The 19,345-nt window shown below is 33.6% G+C and overlaps 3 protein-coding genes across 3 annotated transcripts; 2 read left to right on the top strand and 1 right to left on the bottom strand.

Moving 5' to 3' along the window:
* Positions 1–3,404: 3,404 nt before the first annotated feature.
* Positions 3,405–10,246, bottom strand: rl (Mitogen-activated protein kinase rl). Its single transcript, XM_018549491.1, has 8 exons — positions 9,998–10,246; positions 5,409–5,535; positions 5,211–5,321; positions 4,857–5,108; positions 4,591–4,758; positions 4,260–4,448; positions 4,045–4,177; positions 3,405–3,966 (listed from the first exon to the last, which is right to left on the bottom strand). The coding sequence occupies exons 1-7, from the start codon at positions 10,123–10,125 to the stop codon at positions 4,052–4,054; spliced, it is 1,101 nt and encodes a 366-aa protein (XP_018404993.1). The 5' UTR covers positions 10,126–10,246; the 3' UTR covers positions 3,405–3,966; positions 4,045–4,051.
* A 1,379-nt stretch (positions 10,247–11,625) lies between these two features.
* On the top strand, positions 11,626–12,506 carry Rpb11 (DNA-directed RNA polymerase II subunit RPB11). Its single transcript, XM_018549504.1, has 4 exons — positions 11,626–11,793; positions 11,882–11,971; positions 12,050–12,224; positions 12,292–12,506. The coding sequence occupies exons 1-4, from the start codon at positions 11,741–11,743 to the stop codon at positions 12,325–12,327; spliced, it is 354 nt and encodes a 117-aa protein (XP_018405006.1). The 5' UTR covers positions 11,626–11,740; the 3' UTR covers positions 12,328–12,506.
* Positions 12,507–16,241: 3,735 nt separating this feature from the next.
* On the top strand, positions 16,242–19,098 carry pths (probable ATP-dependent RNA helicase DDX47). Its single transcript, XM_018549498.1, has 8 exons — positions 16,242–16,508; positions 17,313–17,406; positions 17,469–17,633; positions 17,692–17,858; positions 17,952–18,188; positions 18,317–18,540; positions 18,622–18,883; positions 18,960–19,098. Exons 1-8 carry the CDS (start codon positions 16,440–16,442, stop codon positions 19,089–19,091), a joined length of 1,350 nt encoding a protein of 449 aa, XP_018405000.1. The 5' UTR covers positions 16,242–16,439; the 3' UTR covers positions 19,092–19,098.
* Positions 19,099–19,345: the final 247 nt, after the last annotated feature.

A 19,345-nucleotide genomic window follows, 5' to 3' on the forward strand; every position in this document is an offset into this window, starting at 1 on the left:
AATCGAGGTAATAAAAAAATCGGATAAAGAACACAGTAAGTACATTTATTTCTTAACTGCTTAGCTACATTCATAGGTTCTCATTTATAAATTTCTTCGTTCAATATTTTATATTTTAAAAAATAACTCCAAATCAAAATAAATGTATTTGATTTGATTTAAAATATTGAAACGATCCATTTATCGCTTTTGCGGCTAATTTTTAATCTCATACTACATTATATATGTTTCATATTTGTTGAATGAACGATGCATTAAAAATTATGTAATTTTATTTTATTTGCATATTTGATTATCGCTTTGCCTACACAATAATTTTATGTCGAACATAAAATTATGTTCGCTATAAACATGATTAAAATTTAATCTGCTTTAATATTTTGGCTTTCTGATTACTTAATTTATTGTATTCATTGAATAGTTCTACTTTTAATGAAATCTCCCAGAAAATTGCAAATTTAGGAGCATATTTGAGGAAGAAATCCAATTAATGCTATCGATCCAACGCGGTAGAATAATCTACCCTGATTAAAAGCATTACAGTTTCAGCTTTACAATCTTGTTAGTTAAATAATAAGATAATATTTACAGTCGTTTTATAAACGCTATGAATGCAGCTTTAGCGACAAGAAACTATTAATGATTCACAGCGACACAATTAAAACGGACAAGCGATATCTTTTACGATATTGCCGTTCGGAGATTTGACATGATTAGAGTTGGAATTACAAGAAACCGAGGGATAGAAACAATCTCGGAAGACGAAATGCTGGCCTTTTTGTTTAATCGAAAAGCTATAAGAGGGCCACCATTCAGTTGAATTGCTGCTCTATAGATTCTTGCGTCCCAAATTGGTTCAAGCGTTGATTGCGATGGTATAAATACATCTTCCCATGATGGAATTCATGCGGCACATATCTGCATACGTTTGCTGCGTACGATATGAAAAATCCAATCTTGCCCGTCGTTGAAAAGGCGGTAGTGCGGCCCTTTCTCTTCAAAAGCTTCTTTTTTTTCTCCCCTCCTTCATTTCTATTCTACGTAAAAATGCTAAATAATTTAGTCAACCACTCGTTAATTCGAAAATTAACAACTGCCATTCTACATGTCGAGGAAACGGCACATTACTCCTCCATCTCGCTTTGCTGCCGCTTTCTACTCTTCTTTAAAAGTTCAATGATATAGCCGTCGAAGTAACATCGAAAATCGACAGACGAAAATATTCTGTGAATGTTCCAGATATACAAGAATCGGCAACAACAACAAGTACACATACATAACTTTAAGTATATTAGGCCAAATGATATCGTTAATATTTCGATATATTACGCGTAACGTTCTACGTTCATCATCTCAGCATTTTCTCCAAAACACTTGTTTTTCACCACACCTTGTATCACAATCCAAGTAGCACACAGCCTAGAAAGTGTTAAGAAAGCTCTAAAGTGTATATAAGCACTTTTCTAGCGCTTTGCAGTTAGGCACTGCTGTGCTACTTGGGAATCTATATGTATGTACTACGTATCCAATTATCAGTGACAGCGAGAGCTTCGATTTCTCGTCGGCTTACAATTTCGCAGAGCGCACGATTTTATCATCGCTTGCCCATGATTTATGATACCATATAAGAACTGTTTAAAAGGCCTCGGTCGTGAGAGAGCATTCTTCAAAAGGACTCGATATACGGAACGCATCCGTTGATGTAACGGGTATCTTATTTAACTCTGCAGTAGTGATATAAGGTCGTAAAAGACTCCGTCTGCTGAGTCAGCGTGGTTAAACATTTTACAGGGAGAAAATAGCTGAATGTGTGTATTAAATTCTAACATATTATTGTAAACTGGTATGAACTGGTTTTTTGTCAAAACGAATGAAACTCTCTGTAAAGAGATCACACTCACTGTACATTATTTAGTAGATGGTTTTCAGAAATCTCAATTGCAAGATTTAGCATATCAATTTAATTTAAATTTTTAACTGTCATGGGAAGAGAAACGTGTAAGAAATAGAAGCACAATACATTGTATCTCTTTGTACTTCCATGTGGAATACTTATATAACGGCTAAGATTCATCCATGGATCGTAGGAAGATTGATACACATTTACTTTACTTTGAGTTACACGTACAACTAAAAGCATTCAAATTTGTCATTCCCTAGCACCATCTAACGCGGAATGATCTAATTTAGAATCTGTCGTTAGAAAGGATTCTCCTTATAATTTCATTTTGGAAGATATTATGCCTATGTATATGTCGTGAGGTAATTCAACTATTTATTACCTAATTGTAATTTGTGCATATTTTGTAATCGAGATTTGTAGCGCGCAAGAAAACTGTAAACCGCGAGAGATTCCTCAACTCTTTTGCCCACGACAATTTGCCAAACGAATTCGCACAACGGATAAACATCGAAGGAAGATAAATATGTATTAAATCGGAGACGGAGATTGAAATCATAACGTTATGGTAATGACAGAACATTATTCGCTGTTACGTCCCTCGCATTCTTAGGAAGGAGGCGAGGCGTATCAGCATGAACCAGCCTCAACGAGAATCCGTAATTACTAGAAATGTATCTTAGATCTAGATAAGAATCTTACGAACAATGAATTTTTATTATTAATTTATTTTTTAATTCTTTAATTATTATTATTAGATTATCGAAGAACGTGAAGATTGGTAACAGTTAATAGAGGAAGTAAATACTTTGTCCCTGTTTTAGTATTTTTTTCTTCGCTTCTTTTTTTTAATCTTTACCTCGTCTTTCACAACCTATAGTTTTCTTGGGAACAGGATTGGAAAAAATTTCTATGTATTCACAGAGTAAGGCCGAATGGAGTTATTGATATCTGTCAACGAATTCGATTTCTATAGCGATTCAAATTGACCTTATGGTAAATAGATTTTGGATTGCGATATTGATTTTGGGAAGCTCTAAGAGCGGATGAGAGGTTCAAACGATGTTAATAACATTTTGTAAAATCTCCGAAATACTAACTTGGGACTTTCTTTTATATGTTATTCAAATTGTCACTTTAATTATCATGACTGAGGGTACCATCATTACTATCACACGCTCAGAAAGAAGATCACGATTCTCTTTATAACATAAATTATACACTAGTATTTTCGTAGACGCGCCGATTATTGCACGTCGCGTATTCACTATAACGTTGACTATGATAAACAGATTAAATACCAAAAGAAATTCTGCCACACACGTACGTACATACGCACGCAAACACAGTCATTCGTACACACATAAGTCAAAAAACATCATACGAAATGAATTATACGAATGCAGTACAAGTGTTCGAATCTCGTAGACGTAGAGTGAACGTTTAGTGTATCGATATTCTCGATATCTACGATATTTCCGATATCGGAAAACATCGAGGCACGATAAGCCGAATATATTGCCTTAGTTACACCATACAATCGTACGCGTTGTAATCTCAGCCATTTCACTTTCAGAAGGTAAAAGAAATAATTCGAGAAAAAAATAATGAAAGGAAGATAAAAGTGTTTCGCGTGTCACGCCTCGTCACGCTCGCAATTAAATCACAGACAGACGGTATGGTACGATACGGTACGACAATGATAAATTAAAAATACATGTTGTACCAATTGATATTATGCTATGTTCGGTATAACATAAGAAACACTATATTTGCTTTCTTCGAGTAAGGACATGCGAATGTACAAGCGTATACGCGGCATTGCGACTGTTTCACTCACCCGATTAATCGGCTCGATTAATCGTTCGTTGATCGCTGAACTCAATCTTTCATCAATATCCTAGTATTTTTGTATCATCGGCAATTCGAGCGGCGATGAAGTGGCGATGATTGTTAAAAGTACGATTTCTTCATACCAATCCCGTTATTGTTCGTTATCCGTTCCATCCTATTCTTTTTTCAGTTCATCACGCGTATCCACTATTGCGATTCTGGCAACAGTATGCCTGATGGAAAAAAAAGGGAAGTAACATTCGATTGTCAGTGTATCAAGAGACAACTGGCAATACGAATTTAACAATTACCAGTCGACTACATAGCGTTCTCTTGATGGTTTTCTTGGAACAATAGAGTCTCCTCAAAAATATATTGTTTTAACACTTCTTTTGGAAGATCATCCAACTCCATGTCGAACCTAAACGGCTCCTCCGCTACAGGCTGAAATTTACGAGTACAATATTACTTGTAATTACAATTAACGTTGTTAATTCGTGATTGTTTACTGCATATAGAAATATACTTCATCGGCAGGGTCATAATATTGCTCCAAGTAGGGATGTGCTAATGCGTCTTCCACCACAATGCGCTTATTAGGATTGAACGTCAACATTTTATCTAGGAGGTCCAAGGCTTTTGGATCGGCATTGGGGAAAAGACTCGTCCACGGTACCTTTGGTTTATATGGCAACGATTGGAGATAATTCCGTGCCTAAAATCAGAACGCTTTAATATCATTATGTTATAAATGTAAGGTGCGGGTCGATCAGCGTACAAACTGCAATACAAAACATATATTCTGGATTAGACTCTATGAGATGCAAAAAAAGGAGGTAGATGTAAGCATCCAGTACTTTCTCGTTTATGATGCACTCGAGATCTTCTGGCGAAGGCGATCCGAGAACACCGAGAATATGATTCAACTGATCTAGATAGTGTTTGCCGGGGAATATCGCTCGTCTCGAGAGCATCTCCGCCAGGATACAGCCTACCGACCAAATGTCTATGGATTTGGTATAACCCTGTGTCAAGAGAACTATGTTAGAGCCACGTAGACGTAAATGAAATGTTCACGGTCTTCATTCTTCGAATGCGTTTGAGACGCTTATGAGACGAATACCTTGGAATTAAGCATAATTTCTGGAGCTCTGTACCACCTCGTGGCCACGTATTCCGTGAGGAAACCCGCGTGATTGTGCTCCGGATCCGCGACTCTCGCTAGACCGAAATCGCAAATCTTAAGGTCACAGGTGGTATTCAATAGCAGATTACTCGGCTTCAGATCTCTATGTAACACGTTCGCCGAGTGTATATACTTCAACCCCCGCAATATTTGGTACAGAAAATAACATATGTGATCGTTACTAATAGCCTGCAAAATGACAATTTTATTTGGACGTTTCATTAAATCTGCATTATGTTCTTTTTTCTTTTTAACCTTTAACGCAGGTCTACAGAATATATTGATACTTACTTGTGTCTTTAGTAATTTATAGAGATCAGTTTCCATCAGACATTGAACGATATATACGTCTTTCATTTGCTCCATAGTTGGCGCTCTTAATATATCCCTTATATCTATTATCTATTGCGAGAGAGAACGCGATATATTAATAACGATACTTTAAAGGTATGCTAAACGCAAACTGTTACAGCTTATTATCCAACTTACATTCTCGTGCTTAAACCTTGTAAGAATTTTTATTTCCCTTAAGGTTCTCTGACTATACGTTTGATGTTCAAAAGGCGATATCTTTTTTATGGCTACTTTCGTTTTGGTGAGGTTGTCGTAGGCGGACCTGCAAGAAAATATTATAAAGGTAAACCTAGCTACATTTATTATTCAACGAAGATCTCTTTAGCGATGCTGCTTCAGGCGCCTCATAATTCTCGAATTATCCCGCAGTACACCTCGGGTCATATGAATAAAAGAAAATCTTTTTCAGCAAACTGTAAAAGTAGAAGAACAAATATTTGCTTCAAAATAAAAGTACAGGATGAAAAAAACGCAATTTGAACAACTAATCCTTTTGCTACAAAGGCAATAAAGCACAATAGAGATTCCACACTCCTGCGCATCTTTTTTATTCGAAACTTTTTTATTTCATATATTCATGATTTAATAAATGCAATCTTTTTTTTTCACGTACTTGTGAATTCAAAATTTATTTTTAAGACAGATTAATAAAAATAAAATAAAACCAATAGAAAAAATTCCTTTATATTACAAATATTAAAAAATATCTGAAAATCTCAAGTATAATCCTGCAATTTATTTTAAAATAAAATAAATAAAGAAAAAAAAATTGATAAATAAAAAGACGATTTTTATTTTGTCATACACATTCTTCCGTTTTTGAACTTTTTTTTATGCACGTACATTCGTTTCGTATTTTATTCGTGATCGTATAAGTGTACAAAATATATATATATAATATTTTTGTACGCTATATCTCTGTATATACATATATATGATATACTTATAAATAATAAAGATTATGTATCGATTATAAATAATTGTATATAATATAAATTGTATATAAATTATTGAAGAAGTTAAAACAAATACATTCAATCGTGAGAAAACAAAGTTTTCGAACGCATTTTTATATTTCAAAATATACATTTTTTAAGTAGAAAATTAAAATAAATTAAAATTAAGTTAAATAAGATTTTCTTCTATTCATACATTTCCATAAATTTGCGTCACGATAAAAACAAATGCCTTTTTATCTGTCTGCTCATCAGAAGACGCAAACTCAAGTAATCTAATATCTTTGTATTTATATTTTTCAGAACACATTCCCTTTCGGTAACTATAAGACTGGAGACTGAAGCAGTCGCTTATTTATTCATCCGGCGCATTTGTTTATCTTTTCTGCTATCGTCTGGAAAGCTTGATCTAACTTAGTGTGAGTTTATCCATAGAAAAACTTGTGTCTTTGATAGTATCGCGATGGTAGAATGTGGTTCACGCGTGATACAGGATTCTTAGCGATAACATCGAATTCGCTCGATTTTACACGATGTGTCTAGATGCATTACATCAGAAGTCGCGACCAGGAGTTCCGGTTGATCAAAGAAGCAGTGGTAACCCAATCCTTCGAATAAGATAACATTTTAATATTTTTATTTTCATGTGTGTCAAAATGTAAATCAATCCATTTCTGCAGTAGTAAATTTCAAAGTAAACATCATCCATATTTAGAAAACACATTTGAAAAATCACATTTTATTTATTTTTTAATTTTACGTGCATTAAAATATAAATCTAACCATTTGTGTGGTGAGTTTCAAAATAAACATCGTCCATATTGATGTATGCAGTTAGAAAATAATAAATTAAATTTAAATCAAATTTAATATATCTTTTTTTTTTAGTTAATTTGTTTGATTCCATTGTTTTAGTCAAATTAACTTTGTATTGGATATGAGCAATCGCTATCTAAAGAAATTATAAAAAAAACTCGAATTAGATATAGCTGAGAGATAGTTTCGATATGCCTTTGGACAAATCTAAACTTTATGCGATAGATAACAGAATACGGAGACGTCATAAAGTAATTAAATAAATGAAAAATGCAATAAATAATTTTCTTTATTATAAATTCTGTTAAATTCATAATGTTAAATTATACTCAGCTTGAGTTATTTTTAATAATTTTTATAAGTCATTACTGACTCAATATGTCGTTAATTTAAATAAAACAATAGAATTAAACAATTTAACTCAAGAAAATGTATTAAATTTGTAATTTTAATGTATAGTTTATTATTTACCAAGAAACATTAATATACTCATAGACATTAAAATTAATCACAGAAATGTCAGAAATATAATAGATTGATTTACATAAAAGTTAAAAACAACAAAATGTTATTTATAACTTAAGAGATCGAATTGTCATTGTTCTTTTGATATCTAATAGTGGCCTAATTTATATCGTGCATTTGATACACGTATCAGGTACTATATTTGTACCAAATTCGTACTAAATATGTAAACGCTGACAGATCATTTTGGTACAAGCGTATCAAGCAGGAGTGTTGTACTAAATTGATACGCGTATCAAATGATACAAATGACGATGCAAACACATGAAACACATTTTGGAGGGAATCTAGCATTACGTATAATCTCAAAGCTGGTGTTATATCATTAATATTTGGTCTCTCTTGAATATTATTATATATTAAAATGTTTTATGAAATAGCAATGGATTGGAGATAAGAAGAAACACGAACATTTTTAGAATTATGTATCGAGAAGCAGATTATTTTATTAATAGACGGGAAAAAAACATAAAAAAAACATATTGATACTTTAATCATTAGAAGCTTTTCTGTGAATATATTGTAAATTTTTAAATATATGAAACTTGGCGCCAGATATTTTCTTGCACAATATTATTATACATCTTCTCGTTTTCATATTTAATAAATGATAATTTTATATTTATAAATAAATAATTTAAATAAATAATACACTCCTCTTACAAAAAAGGAACTCAAGCAATTTATAATTTTAAACCATCACTAAGAAGTAAAACGGGAATTAAATTTGTATTATTCTCCTTTAGTACGTTCAATGTACCTACACTAAAATATTAGTATGTATCAAACTTATGAGTCAATTCTAAGTAGAATCGTAAAGATATATCCACACAAACATATGCATAAAGCAAATTATCCAATTACATTTCTTCTACAAAGTCGCATACGTAAAATGTGATTGCATAATTTTCTTTATGCATACCTACGTTTATGCGGCTATGTAAGTTTGTGTAGATATGCCCTAAAACTTGTAACTTGGTCTCGTAAAACTAATGAGAACTTATGACTGGTATTCTAATTTTATTCATATGTATCGTAAGATTGTTAATAAATATCTACGATTTCTTGTAACTTTTATGACTAGTAAAAGGCTGTCTGTAAAAATATCGTATACAAAAGTATAAGCACTTAAAGAGTTTTTTTTATAAATCTTACGAAAATATGTTACGAGAGAGCTGCTTAGAATTAGGCATTAATAGTACGTGTATCAATTCATGATGTAAACTAAACCAGTAAACTGGCGTTATTTTTTGGAAAGATTGTATTACCGATAAATAATATTAAGCTATGAATGAATTACACTGAGACAGTATTCCGAAAATTTATATTCGTTTCACTAACAAGATCTATAAGATTATAACGAGATTAAGGTAAGAGAAGCTAAAGGGATCAAGATACGCGGATCAAAGGCAACGCGAGTTAAGAGGAAAGCCCTTTTTAGTCGCTTATAAGTCGGGGCTCCGATATTTTTATTCGACATCAATATTATCAACGCAACATCGTAATTATAGAAAAATCAATTCCGAATTTCTCAAAGAAACTATACCGTCAGAATCCAAGAGCGTCGGGATTTAACTCGCGAAACGGAAATATTCTCTCCGAAATATCTTTTGGCGCGCAAAGATATTCCGTCGTTTCGCTTTCAGTCTCAGTTCAGTATTTGCGCGCGCGTAAGGGAATATTAAATGACAAATACACAATATAGCGATAGAAAATACGAGAGACGCGAGGATAATCTCAGCAGAAAGCGCGCGAACAATTCACCTACGTAATTTAACGCGAATTCGTCGCGATGTAATTCGTCCTGAAACGCAATCACGTTAAATAGCAATAGATGATAAAAACGATAAGATAAGATTAGCGAATCGCTAAGTGAATTTTCGTCCAATTAGCATGACGGAGTGAGTGACGAGAAAGATAAAATAGATAAAACGAGGAGGTAGACGGCGAAAGAAGAGAACGAGTGGTAGAATATGCGGATAATAAGGAAGAAGGAGCGTGAATGAGGAAAAATACGGTGAAAGGGGCGTGACGTGCATTTGAAAGTGATGTAAAAGCGCGATGCGTTGCCGTGCGTGTACACGCGTACGTCATGCGTGCGCGCGCGTGTACATACACGAGCCCATGGGAGCCGGAGCGGTGCGGCGTGGCGCGGACGTCGACGCGTATTCCCGATCGGCGGCATTTGTCCGTAAGGGGGCTTTTGTCTCCGCGGACACGCGAGAACGCACGTATTTATCTCGAGTGTCCCGACAACTGCCGACGATCGTGAGACGCGCCGCGAGATCACCGCTCGGATCGGCGCGTCGCCGCGCCGCTCGCGAATGTTTATTGTCAGAAGTCGACCTGTCAGATCGGGGAAGATCGGCCGGCGGCCGATCGAACCTGCTGATCGAGCAGCCGTGACACGATGATTGGAACACTTACACGACCATGCCGTAGGCGCCCTCGCCCATATATGATAGATTCGTGTAGCGCGGCCCGACCTCGAACGTTTGCCCGCGCACCACCTCGCAATTCGGATTCACGCTGGCGGAACCCTCGCACGCCGCCATTTTGACAACTACTTTGCGGCACGGTGCGTCCCGTCCCGTCGTCCCCGGAGTGTGGCTCGGCGAAACGTTTCCCCGCGCGTAAAACCTCTCGCCGAGAGAGCGACCAGCGACGCGCAACGACGCCGCGTCACTGACGCCGCCGCGCTCTTCCACCTTCCACCAGTCCGGCTATCCGCGCCCCGCACCTTGGCCGCGCTCTGGGTGGGCGCGGCGTGGGAAATCTAAAAGGCGGATAAAAAAACGAGCGTTCGCAACGCCTCTGCCGTACGAAGATGTAAGCAGCGATTAATCCCGCGGCGGCACCCGGCATCCGGATCTCCTGGACGACACCGGACGATCCCCGGAGTCATTTGAGAAAGACGAGGACAAAGAATCTGTATCATGCCAAACTTAAGAATGAGAGAGAGAGAGCGCATGCAGGTTCCTTGAAATGATATAATTTGAGGTTTCCTCTCTCTCTCTCTCTCTCTTTCTCTCTCTCTCTCTCTCTCATTCTTTGTCTCAATAATAGGCACATCAGGCGCATGATATGTCACTCTTCCTAGAAATTGAAACAAGTTTTCCTTAAAACACTATTATTATTATTATTATTATTGAATAAATAAGTTGTAATAAATAACTGTAAGATATTATGCCTAATGTCGTCCTTGCCGTCCGTATCGTCACGTTTCTCATGCCTTTTTCGATTAATATTAGATCAAATATCAAACATCAATGAAGGACGAAGCCATTGACAAATATTTGAACTCGTTCGAATGACGTCATTGCGAATTGGCTACTATCGAATCGTCGTATCGACTTGTCGCAATCGATTGTCGACTCACAGTGATAGTGAAACAAGTGATATGCAATCCGTGGAATTTTTCCCGACGACAGCGTTTGTGCGCATGCGAAAGCTGACGTCACAGATTCATGTCGGCTGCTCCCAGAGATGAATCCATTATCCAGTGCAACTTTTGGTTTCTGTAAAAGGGGTCTTAAATAATTTTCGTGCATTATTTTTTGCGAGAGATAGGCAGATAAGTTAGTCTACCTTATCGCAAAAAATTATTAAGGATCCCTTAGGCCGGAATCAGACTACGCATTGAACATTGAGATTAAAGATTGAAAGATTGAAATTTGGCCAATCAAAATAATAGGAGCAAAAATTCTTTTATTCTCATTGGTCAAATTTCAATTTTTAATTTTTAATCTCAATTTTCAATGCGTAGTCTGATTCCGGCCTTACAGGCATCAAAATTGCACTGGATTCATCTCTGAAAGCAGCTGACAAAGAAAACAATTATTATAATGATTATAATATTATGGGAAGTATCTAATAAAAAAAAATAATTTTATTGAATTAAAAATGAGATAATAATTTTTATGCATCTAAAATAAAAATAATCAACTAAAAATGAGACAAAAAAAATTTTAAACTTAATATAACAATAATTACTGGGAACTTATTCATTTCGCGCACTCCATTTTTGCCAACATAAAATCAAGAGAGTTGCCGTACTGTATCAACAGTGGCGGACGATATCCTTACAGCTGCAAGCGGGTTGGAAATCGTATCACTGGGGGTGAAGGGGGTCTTCTTAACATTTACCTTGTTAATAATTGATGAAGCGAGATGAATGCACCTCCGACCTTCGAGTCATTCTTATTATACGAGGGAGAGAAAAAGTACGCTGATCTTCGATGCTATTGGGATGTAACCTTAATTTAGGTTCTAGAAACAATATACATATGTTAATATTTGCGCTTTTTATAGGATAATAAAGGAACAGGACACTAAAGTACCAAATGCTGCGATCTTTACGATTAACAAGGAGGATCACACTTTGGGAAACATGATCCGCAAGTGAGTAAATGTATGAGTACGTTACCTTAGTTCCTTTAGGTAGTTAACTAATTTAGTGAATTTTTTTTAATTCTACAGTCAATTACTGAAGGATCCTCAAGTATTATTCGCTGGTTACAAAGTTCCTCATCCCCTGGAACACAAGTTTGTTATTAGAATACAAACAACTTCAGATTACACTCCACATGAAGCGTTTATGCATGCCATCACTGATTTGATCGCAGAACTTTCATTGTTTGAAGAACGTTTTAAGGTACACTTTTATAATACAAGATGTAAAGTTAATGTACATGCATAGCCAAAGGTACTTCTTTTTTCAGGAAGCAATAAAAGAGAAGAAAGAAGGTTTGGATTAAACGGCTGAGTCTACATTTCATAATTATGTCCTTTTATATCTAGATTTAAATTTAGTCTATTAAAGTATTTGTATATTGGATATCATAGACATAATAAATACATATCGTATAAATGAATGTTACAAAGAATTGGATCAAATCAAAGCACATTGATAGGATGAGAATAATTAGCTTCTGACTACTTTTTATGATTTATATTTCAGCATATTCCATTTTTATAATATACATAATATTTAAAATATTAATTACTAACTGCGAATAAATTTGTGTATTAAGTTACATTCTATGTTTTCAATTAATTATATTTTCTTCACCCGTGCACGTAATGTGCCCTACACCTTAACGCTTTTGCGTGCAGTAAATAGCCAATACCTGAAGCCGTTAAGTTATTTCTCTAATCCCACTCGTCTGCGCAAAAACTTGCTGTATAGGGCACATTACAACGAGCACTTGTAAAGAAAAATTCTATGTGTGGAGGCATATTTGTTTATAGGTCGACACTCGCTTCGCTCGTGCGGTCGCGCTTGTCCCCACAATAAACAACATTCCCTCACCGTTACACAATGTACTATTGTATATATATCCTATTGACACTATATGGTATTTTGTGTGTGTGTACACAAAAAATTACAATAAAATAATTGCAATGATTACAATTATCATTTATTTATAAATTATTATAATTCAATATCAATGTATATACGGTTAGTTTACATATTACAATGCAGGATACAAAATGAGTAATTACGTTTTATTACAATTAAAATTATATGAAGATAAAGAACAATCTTTTATATTATTTCTTCCACAAAGTTTGGATCTTGACTAAACTCTATAAACCATTTAGCTGCAGTAGTAGTGGTCGGTAAAGTAATCATTTTCTTCAAAACTCTATATACTTTAGTACTATGATGATATGTAGCTGCAGCAAATTGCCTCATATATTCACTATAAGTTTTCTTAGTGATAGCAGTTTCATTATTTGCAAATTCATGCAAAAATAATTCTTTTCTTTCCTCGCAGATGTACTTGTTAATGGCATCTTTTATTATTTGCATACCGATACTTTTTTCATCGATTACTTTTTGTTTTAAACGTACTTCCAAGTCCTTAATTTTTTCATCACGTTGTTTCAAACGTTTTGTCAAACTTTGTATAATTTTATTATCGGATTCCTCATAGTTCCGTTTCAGCGTTTGCACACCAACTTCTCTTTTCAAAATGTATAAATTTGCATTTTCCTGTAGTATAATAAGATAATTATTTTTTTTATATAATTAAATTATAATTACGTTTTAAAAATATAATTACACATTTTTAATCTATAACATAATAAATTTTTATTATACAATTACCGTTTTACAATTTTCATTACTAATATCTAGTGGATCAACTTCCATATTCAACATATTTGGAAAAATCTCTTTATCCTAATAAAAATATTCTTTTGTAAATAAATTATATTATATATATAAACTTACTATTAAGATAGATTTAATATTTATGATAAAACAAGTAGTCAAAATAAGAAAACAACTCAGTTAATAATAATAAAATAGCACAAATTTAATTCCTTTTTCTAATAGAAATAGTGTTAAATATTATAATTTCTTATTCTTATTTCTTACATGTAGTATCTTGGATTCTCATCTTAACATTTAGATGTACTTCGAGTATGACGATAATGTCAAAGGGTCATGGTTATTCTGTTTCTGAATTATAAATAATGCTAATCAAACAAGCCAATCTTGACTGAAGAGCGCATAATTCTTACATCATAATTTTATAAATTTATAAAAAATCAATTTATGTAAAAATCAGGTTTTCTAGTCAAGATCCAATCAAGAAGCTTGATTGATTAGCAATATTTATAATTAAGGAGTAAAATGACCATGGTTCTAACATCACACTCAAAGTGTATCCAAATTAAGATGAGAATTCAAGATACTATGGGTCTGTTTTTTGTTCCTATACTGTCTATAAAAATGAAACAAACATATATTTGCTTCACTTCAACATATTGCACCATATGTACTAGTTTAGACAGTGCAGGAACAAAAAACAGACCCTTTATGTAAGAAATAAAAACAAGAAATTACAATATTTAATACTTCTATCAGAAAAAGGAGGTAAATTTGTGTTTTTAATGTAATAATAATCAGTAATAAAATAATAATTTCATGCGTTTAGATCATATAAATGTCGAAGACATTGAAAATGATCTCAATGTTAGTTGAAATGTTTATTTTTTTTAATTTTATATTGTATTAAAATAACTGCCTAGCTCTTATCCCTTTATTGTATATATTACTTGATAAAATAAGATTTACTTACTAAATTAATTAACTGATACTGAGACTCTCTCTCTTGAGACTGGTTATCTTCAAAAATTGTTGGAATAGCATTCCTATTTAATATATTTCGTGCAGATCTAAATGTGGATACGGAAAAACATTCTACTTTAAAATGTTTACTACATATTCTAGAATTGTGGGTTATATCAGTACTCCTTAAAATTTTAGGTGGAATTGCTGAAATCCACTGTCTGCGTAAAATTTCATCTTTCGGAAAACTAAAAATAAAATTTGTATGAAAATATAAAATAAACATTTTTCATGTCACTTTTTTCCTATACTTCAATTACATATTTTTTTTAACTTAATAACTATATACACATATATTTTAGATAATTATATTTATATTTACGATATTTACCAATGAAAAGTAATAATATCCCCTTTTATCCACAAACTTTTACAGTTACTAATACAGCAATTAACTACCATTTTTATTCTTTTTAAGTGTCAAATAATATAATGTAGAGGTAATATATTTTTTAATTTTTTCTTCGATTGGAGGAAGTATAAGATGTCTTCTACAGTTTTGCGTAGTACTTTACAAACATAGTCCGTTCTTCATGTTTAGGTTAAAATCACTAACATCAAAACGCTCATAGCTCCAGCACACTGGACACGGAAACGCTTGCCGCGCGGCAAAAGGTGCGATCCACTTCACACTGCAAATGCCTTGAAGCATTCTTTGATTGGTCAATTTGTAAAATTCTTTCTTCTGATTGGTCAACGAAGCATTTGCAGCATTAAGCTGAAATCACACGATGCGGAATAGGACTGCGGAATATAGAGTGCGTCATTGAAGCAACCAATCAGCGCTATTCCGCATTTTGCTTTGTAGCACTGATTGATCTAGTTTATACCCAGCCGTCCAATCCCGATTCACTTCGAAGTGAAATGAAATTTCTTGGGTGTAAACGGATTAGTTTCGACTGATTTCAATCCTCTTTTCTCAGCGGAGTAAAGGTTGATTTATACTGGCCGTAAACTGTTAACTTATGCCGTAATCTGTAAAAATTGACCAATCACAGTCGAATGAGAGGGGAATAATCGATTATAATTGGTCAATTTTTACAGATTACAGCATAAGTTAACAGATTACGGCCAGTATAATCCAACCTTAAGTCATAAATCAGAAGTAAGAAACTAAAAATTGACGACTGTGATTGGTCCATTTCTAGCTTATGACTTATGATTTATGACTTACGGCTTATTGTAGAAGGCCCATACAGCATAATGTTTATATCATGCGACGATGCGACTGTTCCGTTGGCCATAATCAGACAAATTGCCCAAACTCTGGCCGGTATTTATAGTCAGTTCTTATATTCAAGACCGTCTTAAGTTCAATCTTGAGGAGTTACGAACCAATCAGAGGGCCGCTTTAGCATCTTATAAGGCATTACTTAAGGCAGTCTTGAAATAAGAACCGACTATGAATACCGGCCTCTGATTGGCTGACATACCCCCGCTCCTCTCAATCCACTGCGCATCCACCGGAATGGTTCACCTTCTATACTTCCACCCATAGAATAGGGAGAAACTATTCTTTGACTTCCACCATGCTGTCGGGGCAGTACTACGTGGCTATGACACATTTCCTAACCTCCATAATCGTCAACTTTAACGCTTAATATCTCGGTTCGCGGGCCAGAGCAACGCTTATTTCTGCGAGATTCTTTCGTTTTATGCAAAAACGCGTCGAATGAGTCTAATTTAATCGATTTTTAAGAGAGAATTGCCCTATATTTGACCTTTACCATGGAGGGTAAATCAGTCGAAGATCCTAAAGATGTAGAAAACGTCGAAAAAATCACATGGAAAGATTTGGTAAGTACTCGGCCACAGTGATCTTAATTATAACCTCACTTAAAGTTATACATATTGTTAGCACTGTACCTACGGAATTTTTTATGAAAGATTATTGAAGTAGTAAATTATAATACGTATGTTTATATTGGTTTCCCGAAACAAGTTCCGAATTGAATTTGAATCTTACGAATCCTAGTTCTCGTCTGTAGTCTATGATTATGAATCTATAATGCAACCTATAATTATGAAATGATATCTCTTAGAAATTGTTAATTTATTAAAATAGTCAAAGAATTGAAGAAAAGAAGAAAGATGAGATATAATATAATATAATAATTTTTTTACACTAAATTAGCGATAAAAGACAAATAAATAGAAATAAAGGATGTGGAAGATAATAAGAAAAGATGGAAGAGAGAAGGGGAGGGGGAGAGTAGCCATATATTTTGAGAAGAAAAGTGGGAGATGGAAAAAGAGAGAGAAGCAGCATATATTTATTCAAGCATCCTGGGATATGATCTCTAGTGCACAATTTGTTAATTTTATGAAAATTATTGACGGTCGAAAGTTTTTGAAAAAATATGTACAAATCAAGCACATTATAACAAACATTTTTTTTTGTTTTTCTCATATTTTTTAGTTTTGATGTTAACATTTGAGAAAAATATAAATTTTCAATTTTATGGAATTTAAGAACAAATATTATGGAAACAAAATTTAAACACTAGTTTAATAAAAATATATTTCTCTTTAAAATGCATAAACTTTTTAAATAATTAATAAAAATTAAATTAATTAATAAAATAATAATTGTTATTACAGGGACTTGTAGATACACTCTGTAAAACATGTTTAGATTTAAAATGGGAAGAACCTACCAGGATTCAACAAGAAGCTATTCCTTTGACGCTTCAAGGTAAAAATAATAATTTAATTATAACCAAATTCTAAAAAGTAACGACCATTTTATACTAATAGGTAAGGATGTAATTGGATTAGCAGAGACTGGATCAGGCAAAACAGCTGCTTTTGCATTACCAATACTACAAGCGTTATTAGAAAATCCTCAGAGATACTTTGCATTAGTATTAACACCTACAAGAGAATTGGCATTTCAAATCTCAGAGCAATTTGATGCGTTAGGTAAGAACTACTTACTTTGTCTATTAAATAGTTTTATTTCACATTACAATTATTTTAGGTTCCAGTATTGGTGTAAAAACTGTAGTGCTAGTAGGTGGAATGGACATGCATGCACAGGGAATGATACTGGAGAAGAAACCTCATATCATCATTGCTACACCTGGTAGATTAGTCGATCACTTAGAGAACACAAAAGGCTTTAATTTACGACAGTTAAAGTTTCTGGTAATTATACATATATGATAAAGATACGGATTTATTTTGATGGTTATTATGTTAATTCTAGTCTTTTATTTCTTGTTTTTTTTTATTTACAAGGTAATGGACGAGGCAGATCGTATCTTGAACATGGATTTCGAGGTAGAAGTTGATAAAATTCTTAGAGTAATACCACGGGAAAGAAGAACGTTATTATTTTCGGCAACGATGACTAAGAAAGTGCAGAAGTTACAACGTGCGTCCTTACGAAATCCTGTAAAAGTTGAAGTGTCCACCAAATATCAGACTGTAGAAAAACTGCAACAATATTACATATTTATTCCAGTGAGATTCAAGGTACGAAATGTAAACGATATAACTATTAAGTCGTAAAATAAAATAATAAAAATAAAATATCAATTATCACATGTAATATATTTGTAAAATATTTACCAAAATAGTTGTATATAAAACGATTGTTGCAGGATGTATATCTTGTACATATCTTGAATGAACTGGCGGGTAATAGTTTCATGATATTTTGCGGAACCTGCAATAACACAGTAAGGACTGCCCTATTGTTGCGAAACTTGGGATTCACGGCTGTTCCTTTGCACGGACAAATGACGCAGAACAAGAGGATCGCAGCACTTACGAAATTTAAAGCGAAGAACAGGTCTATTTTAATTTCAACGGATGTTGCTAGCCGGTTAGTTTGAATCATAGTTATATTGAAATATTTTTTGTATTAAAAATAAATTTTTAATTTAATTTTTGCATATTTTTTTAGAGGTCTTGATATTCCGCATGTAGATATCGTCATTAATTTTGATATTCCTACACACAGTAAGGATTATATACACAGAGTAGGTCGAACTGCACGTGCAGGTCGATCAGGTCGTTCCATCACATTTGTTACACAATATGACGTGGAGTTGTATCAACGAATAGAACAGTTGATATCAAAACAATTGCCGTTATTCCCTACGGAAGAGGAAGAAGTAATGTTGCTGCAAGAAAGAGTAAGCGAAGCGCAGCGAATAGCAAAAATGGTAAAAACAGTGTTACAATTTACGATTTAATCACAGATGTAGACAATTACATATAAATGTTATTGTAATATTCTAGGATATGAAAAACATTGAAGATAACAGAAAGTCAGGCAAACGGAAAAAACGCGGTGGTAACAACGAAGATGACGATACAGAACAATCTCTTGGTGTGAGGAAAAGAATGAAAATAAAAAGTAAAAGAAAATGAGGACACTAGACATTCATAAGATGATTCTTAATATTAATTGCAATTAATTTGAATGTAATAAAAGATTTTTTATGACTTTCGTGCTTTAAAAATTACTTCCGTATTACTGGAGTATTATTAGAACTTTGTTACAGGTTTGCAATGTTTCAGTAAAAGTTGATATTTCACCGTCATATCAAAGGATATTATATAATAAAGTTTACATGCTTCATATATTGCGAGCTAAATTTTGAATCAAATTAAGCAAATATGAA

This window comes from Cyphomyrmex costatus, unplaced genomic scaffold (assembly GCF_001594065.2).
Source record: "Cyphomyrmex costatus isolate MS0001 unplaced genomic scaffold, Ccosl1.0 scaffold826, whole genome shotgun sequence".
Classification (NCBI taxonomy): domain Eukaryota; kingdom Metazoa; phylum Arthropoda; class Insecta; order Hymenoptera; family Formicidae; genus Cyphomyrmex; species Cyphomyrmex costatus.